The sequence below is a fragment of the Triturus cristatus genome, chromosome 7 (genome assembly GCF_964204655.1).
Source record: "Triturus cristatus chromosome 7, aTriCri1.1, whole genome shotgun sequence".
NCBI lineage: Eukaryota > Metazoa > Chordata > Amphibia > Caudata > Salamandridae > Triturus > Triturus cristatus.
The window spans coordinates 1797174188-1797181997 of record NC_140590.1 but is presented as its reverse complement, the minus strand read 5'-3'; the positions used below and the strand labels follow the sequence as shown (position 1 = coordinate 1797181997).

The 7810-nt window shown below is 38.6% G+C and overlaps 1 protein-coding gene across 1 annotated transcript; it reads right to left on the bottom strand.

Annotated features, from left to right (window-relative positions):
* Window positions 1-6362: 6362 nt before the first annotated feature.
* LOC146813183 (olfactory receptor 1G1-like) lies at window positions 6363-7322 on the bottom strand. The gene has a single exon (XM_085615291.1). The coding sequence runs from the start codon at window positions 7320-7322 to the stop codon at window positions 6363-6365; it is 960 nt and encodes a 319-aa protein (XP_085471417.1).
* Window positions 7323-7810: the final 488 nt, after the last annotated feature.

The window sequence follows — 7810 nt, the reverse complement described above, 5'->3', positions numbered from 1 at the left end:
GTGTTATTCAATTTCAAGGAAGTTCCTACCTTTTCAATCTCATTGGGGATTAGTACTTGGGTGTGTTCACATCTTGGGCTGGTCCCTCCTGTTTTTTCTTCAGATCGTTCCGAATTTTGGGGAATTTTATCACACTAAAAAATGGCATCTGGAGAGGAGATTGAAGGAGGGAACGAAGAGACACATAGGGACCCAATAAGTCTGTTATGTGGGAGAGAGAAAAGAGTGTCTGCTTAGATTGAAACCTGTAATTGCTGCAACAAACAATTCATCAGGGGTACTTCAAAAAGTACTCAAGCTGTACTTCTGTCATGAGTTAACACATATGGGTGTGGCATTCAGGACACTGTCTCATGTGAAGCAGAAAAGTGTATAGAAGAAAAGGTGTCTGCATCACCTGCAGGACCTTCTGAAAGTCTGCATACCAGCATATGGTGATATACTGCAGCAACTGCTCGAAAGTGCTTGTCGCAGGGAAACAACAGGCCACTGCAAGGGGTGTAACCCTTGATGCCAGCAGAAGAAACATTTTTTTCCTTTACACTTCAAGTTCTGATGCCCATATTTTTTAAGTTTAATTCCCCACAATTTTACAACCCACCCCCCCCCAAAAAAAAGAAAGTAAAACACAAGAGGGTTTTTGGGAGAACCACTTTTATTGATTTAAAGAAAGAAAAATTGAAGAATGTTTGTTGTGTCTGTCTGTTTACTTAATTTTTATATTCAGCAGAAACACAGAGAATACAGAGACTTAATGCAACTAATATGATAAATAAGCATCCTTGTATACATATTAAGTTAGGCAGAACAAACATGTATAAAGTGCTGCATGCAATAGTTAACAAATATGAATCATTTCAATGAAATTAACATTGGCTTGTATGAGTAGAACTTTCCACAGGTAAACTTGCCAGAATGCAGCCAGCGCAATTTACTACAGTGCCTTTCAACCCTAAAGTTACTAAACTGCAGTGCTAAAGTGCCATTTTTTGTTCGGCCCTACTTTACCGAGAAAAACTATAGCTTCTCCATATTTTTTTTCATACAGAATTAAAAAATATATATTATCACCTGCTCTCTTAGCATATGCTTCTTTGATAATTGAGCATCCTTGTATACTTATTAATTTAGACAGAACAAAGATGTATAAAGTGCTGCCTGCAATATTTAACAAATATGTATTATTTCAATAGAGTTCACAATCGCTCCTATGAGTAGATCTTTCCATAAAATGCAATATGCCAATCAACCATCTAAACATGATGCTAGAGATTAATCTTCCAGGCAGACCTGCCTACACTACTTTCAAACTCTAAAGTTATTCAAGTGCAGTGCTACTGTGCAAATCTTTTTTTTTTTTGTTTGACCCTACTTTTAAGATCTCTAGCCTCTCCACATATTTCCATACAGCATTAAACGTTATTGATAACTACTATCTTAGCATAACATAACACATGTATTTGTAAAGCGCACGTTCACCACTACGGGTATCTTGGCACTGAATAACAGATGTTTATTGTTACCCAACTCAATGGTACTCATTTTATCGACCTCAGATGGATGAAAGGCTGAGTGGACTCACTGGGATTTGAACCTGTGACCATGAGGTCGAACACAGGCCCCTGCAGCAGACGCATTAGTCCACTGAGCCACCAGACCCGGCATATGTTTCTTCAAAGTTCATAGTGTGTATCACTTTATTGAACCATTCGAATAAATCAGTATTTTGGAGGACCTCCAATTCTGAAGTATCAAAGAATGCGCCAAAAGGGAGGACATTTCTATAAATACCTCCTCCTCTCTCGACATTGCAAGGTTTTGTTCCTAACTAGCAAAACCAAAAAGTGCAATATCTACCGAAGAATCCAGTCTTTTTTGTACACCCCAGCTTAGAGCTGAAAAGATCCATTCCCAAAAATAACCTAACTTTGGGCAGGTAAAAAAAAATATGGAGCCGGCCTCCCTCACCTAGCATCTGGCAACGGAAACATCTATCTTCTATTTCCGGGCGTATCTTATGGAGAGCTTTGGGGGTATAATACACCATCCAACGTGACAAGAAAGCCATTCTTTTAAAATACTTACGGCCTATCTGTGAAATGGCTTGCCAGTCGCGATTTGAAAACACACACTGTGTCTCCTGGGTCACCTTTTTAAGGAATTTGTTAACCATTATTCGCTCCCCTTGGGACCGTATAAAAAATACCAATTACCCACCCCTCTTAGCTTTGCTCTGAGTAGAGCAGTCACAAATGGATTTGGGCCAGAACTTGATGGAGGACTGCACTTACTTAATCGATGTGAAATCTGGATATATTGCAAGAAAAGAGGCTTACTCCAGTCTCCACACCTCGCTTGGACCTCTTGCTAAGTAATACTTCTGCCGCCCACTAAAAAAGGCCACAACTCTTTAGATCCCCAGGTTTTCCAGGACCCTAGAAGGGTACTCCTAATTTGGACGCCCAAGCTCTTACATTCAATTAGTTTTAAGTAATAGACCCCTGTGGATCAAGCCTGCTTTGAATAAGAAGTATGGAGTCTGCAAGTGTATTCCTGCAAGGTCTTATACCTCATTTTTTGGGGGAAGTTTGGCAGTTCTCAGAAATACCAGAATCTGCAAACCAGCTTCCTGCACCATTTTATCCAAAAATAAATTATCAACAGATCCCTTGCAGTCAAGTAAACTGGATATTAGATCTAAAAAGGCTCCTTCATAATATGTACGTACTTGAGGAAGTACAAGCCCACCCTGATAGATGTCAAGTTAGAGCACTGAGAGTTTTACCCTCGGTCCCTTCTTATTCCAAACCAATTTTCTAAAAATCATTTCCAACTCTTTAAAATAGATCATATTAATTTTTAGAGGGACATTGGTAAATAGAAAGAGGAGTAAAGGTAAAACAGACATTATTATAAGAGCCACATGGCCTATCAATGTGAGTGGTACTAATGACCACTCCTCTAGCAGCTTTTAATTTTTTGTCGCATGGCTTCCTAGTTCAATTTGTAAATTTCAATATATTGACTAGTAAGTAAATCCCTAAATATTGGATTGGATTAGAAGTGAGGGCTTGTCGTGTCAAATTGTCGGGAAGAAAATCATTTGAGGTATTAATTGTTAAAACCTCAGTCTTATTGTAATTAATTTTATACCCTCCAATTAATTCAAATTGTGCAAATTCGGCTAATGTTAGATCTCTATTCTGTCTTCCCAGGCTAAAATAGAGAATAATGTTGTCCGCATACAGCTTCTGACATTGGTGATTTTATCTCGATATTGTTGCGAATTCTGGTGGCCATGGGTTCAATAAAAAAAGTAAAGAGCACGGGGAAAAGAGGGCACAGTTAACGGAAAGAGTCCCACAGTTAACATAGACTATCCCAGCCAGGTTGGAATTAATAAAAACCTGTGCCTGTGTCTCTTGATAAATATTGCAAAGCCTTTTTATAACCCTGGGGGGTAATCTCATATCTGCCCAGACCTTAGAAGAGAGCATCCCAATGCACCACATCAAACGCTTCATCTGCATTGGCCATCACAATGGAAGATAAAGTTTGATTAGTATTAAAACATTCAAGTGCCTGTACTACAAACCCTGTATTTGTGGACATTAACCTCCCTGCAACAAACCCTGTCCGGTCCTTATGGATCATTTTTTGAGCCAGAGCAGTAAAGCGCTGTGCCCAGATTTTCATAAAATATTTTAGTCTGAGTTAAGTAGACTGATCGGTCTGTATGAATTAATATCTCTAGGGCTTTAGTAGAATATAACTGATCATAGTGCTGCAGAAAAACTTGGGCAATCTTTTCCTTGTCAGTCACCGGGACTCTTGTGCTAGGCTCTAACACTTCAGTAATTAATGCTGCTTCCTGTTTGACCTTAGCAGAACAGGCCAGGGGTTTGCCTACCATTTGGCTCTCTTCATAGACTCACTGCTGAAATGTTGGGGAACTGTTAATTTCTTGTAGGAGAAATTACTCTCTTAACTCTTCTGCAGCAAGGCAGTATCAACTGCCAACTGGAGTTCAGTATGTGAGTCCCCCCATTTTTAGACTGTGCAGCCATGTAGGCCACCAACTTGCCACCGAATTTGAAAGCCCCCCACACCAAAAAGAGATCCGCTGTACCCTCATTGACCTTAAACAAATCTAGTATCCATTTTCTTGTGTCAGATACCTATTGTTGATTTGAAAGGAGGAGTCAATCCATCTGCCACCTGGACCTTCTCCTCCTACCATCCTCTATTTCTATTTCTAGCTTGACCAGAAAATGTTCTGAAAATGAATTGGCCCCCATTTACAAGCCAGAATATTTCAAAGAACGAAATCTAAAAAATAAATCAATACAGGAAACTGACTGGAATTTCCGGGAGTAGCAGGTATATTCTAATTCTTCTCAATGGGCTCTACGTCATGGGTCAATTAAATGATGATCGTGTGTAATAACATCTATTATTATAAACAGAAGAGTTTTTTGGGAGAACCGCTTTTATTGCTGTAAAGACATCATAGAATCTAGGCACATTCTTAAAATTATAACTGTGGGATGAGTGCAAAACGGTCCACAATATAGATAAACAAACACTCCGCACTGCGGCAGACCTAAGGTCCAGCACATCAATCCCTATCCACAAACATTAAGAGTCTATGCAGACCAAAAGTTTAACTTTACTAGTAGTAAAGTTAGACTTTAGGTCTAAACTTAGACTTCAGGTCTAAACTTAAACTTTTGGTCCAAGTTTACATTTGCAAATCAGGCCCATTGTTTTTTATGTGCAAATAAATATTGCTGGGGTTTTACTACCCCTAATCCAAAAAGAGCGAACTGGTGTGGTGTCTGGCAGAGGGATGGACGGGACAAATGGGTCTTTGATGTGGGACACAATGTCTACAGGCTTCGACGATAACTGGCCTTATGATGGGATTGCAGTCTCCAAGAAGGTGGTGGGATAAAGATGTTTAAAGTAGGGATAAATTGAAAAATTCAGGAGCATTAAGATCTGAACTACACCTAAAATCAAGCATAGACATTTTGGAACATCACCTCCTCTTATGAAGGACACAGAGTCCCTAACTTTGGAGAGTAGTCTGAACATAAAATGGCACCCCAATACAGAAGGATAACCTGATCCCAAACTGCCAGTTAGCAGTTAACTTGATCTTCAATCCCAGAACCAACTTTTCTAGAGACTGGCGTGTTTATGTTTATCTTTGCTTTTCATACATTAACCTATCTATTAGTTACCATTCCTAAAGGGTATATATCTGTTTGATCTACCCTTTGGGCTTACTGCCCTTTCTATTGTATCTATCACAATGAGACATAATGCAAATGTACAAAGAAGTGAATTAATGCAGCACTGAAAACAAAATAGCTGTGCAGCAACAAAGGCAGGGTGCAGGGAAGCACAATATTTACTATTATGTGGAACTTTTACTCTCTCCTCTGGTACTGGCACCCTTTTCCTTGACTTGTGCAACATGCACACTGTTGCTCCATAGCCAAGAGTAAGTGTGTGATGTGTAGCACAGATTTTGCACTGGACTATTTCAAAACATCCTTTAATATTTTGTATAATTTGTATGTGTGCTGCTCAGAACAAAGTAGAACATTTTTATAGAAAATCATTTTTTCTCCAGTGCTACACCTGCCTCCAGGAGGCATCATTTTTTGATGCAGATCCCTGTCTACCAAACTTAGAAGATACAGGTTGACATCAAGATCCATGGGTTTTTGCATCTCAACATCTATGCACCACCCATTGTACTCCACCTTGATGCAAGTAGCGCTACTTTGCATTATTGTAGGGCTAATTTCTACTGCAACAACAGTTCTGCAGGTAAACGTAAATCCCAATAAAACACTTTGTGTAATACACACATAGCGCCAAGTGTTCGTAAATCTGAGCTAACATGTTTACTTTTAGTGTAAAGAGTTCTAACATGCAAAACCCAATGACAACTATTGTCTAAAGGTTCAGTCTGAACATTTTCTCAGATTCAAAATATTATGCTGCAAAATCATGTACATTAAAAATGGTAATGGATTCTGTATTCTAATTTTATGTCAACTAATAACTGTTCTTGACATATACATGTTTGTATTGTTTCTTTTCTTTCATTGGCAATTAGCTATTTACTCATTTGCTAGGACATTCGATAATGCTAATATCTAAAATTATGCAATGGTTTGATAAACTAAAATGCTCAGTAATATTCGTTCCAATATCAAAATGAGATCTTGGTATAGTGTAATTGTAAAATGCTTGAGATTAATTCACCAAGCATCAATCTATCCCATTTATCAGATCATATATACAAATGGTCTTAATTTATTTTCATTCAATATGAACTAGCCAGCCTAAAACAGTGAACGTGTAGTTCTACATGTAAATTGTCTTGCATTCACTGTCTTCTTTAAAGCATTTTTAAACATTGTGTTTTTCAGGCTATAGATAATTGGGTTACACAGGGGGGTGACAGCAATATAAGACAATGAGGAAATTTTATTGTCTCTCATGGAATATGTTGTTGTGGGACGCACATAGGTACCAAAAATAGAACCATAGAATAAAACCACTACAGTGAGATGTGACACACATGTAGAGAAGGTCTTCTGCCTCCCCTCCTTAGATTTTATTTTCATGATGGATGAGGCGATGTTGATATAAGAAATTATGATTAAAGAAAAGGACGTTAAAGCCACTAGGGCACCCACAAAATAGGTAAGGGTCTCAATTGAGTCTTTATTGCTACAAGAAATCTTCAATAAGGCTGTGATGTCACAGAAAAAGTGGTTGATTGTGTGGGTTGCACAGAAAGAGAGATGAGAGAATAATACTGTGTGTGCTGATGGTATCAAGAAACTTGATACCCAGGTTCCCAAAGCCAGCTGGACGCACACAGATGTGTTCATGATTGTCATGTAATGTAAGGGATGGCAGATGGCCACATACCTATCGTAGGCCATTACTGAGAGAAGGAGATATTCTACAACCACCATGACCATGAAAAAGTACACTTGTGCAAGGCACTCAGTAAAAGAAATCAGTGTGCCCTCCTGAAAGAAGTGAGCCAGCATCTGTGGGAAAATGACTGAGGTGTAACAGATATCATTGAAGGACAAATTAGTGAGGAAGAAATACATGGGTGTGTGCAGATGTGAATTAGAGCAAACTGTTGCAATGATTAGAATATTTCCCATCAGAGTTAAGAGGTAAATCAGTAAAAATGCAGCAAAAAGAGGAACTTGGAGATGGGGAAAATCCGAAAATCCTACAATCAGGAAGTCCTTCATTGAGCTCTGGTTGTCTTCTTTCATTTTTCCAAAGATGCAGGAAATCTTGATGGTGAAGACAACTGCAAACAAACACAAGCACTGTCAATGTAACAGCTGGTAGAAGGCACAGGACATGAGATTTCCACAAACATGCCTCAAGTGTATATCAATAAATAGTACATTGGCATTTTTTCATCAGCTGTTTTTCCGTCTTTAATTCAAATTACTTTCATACATTTATAGTGCAATGATGATAGGCAGTATTTGACCTGTTCACCTATGTGCATGAACTGCAGATCACAGCTCACAATCTACAGAAGCTGGACAGGCGGGTTTATCCTTACACAGTCTTGCATTTACATCTATTTAGATGTGCTTTCCTCCATATACATGGCACAACTGTGGAAGTACGCATTAGGTAAACAGGTTAGTATAGGTTTAGTTAGTGATGTCATAGTAGAAGAAAACTGTTATTCTTAGATGGAAAAATTAAACAACCAAAGCTAGTTGTGTATTGGCTTTCAAAGATT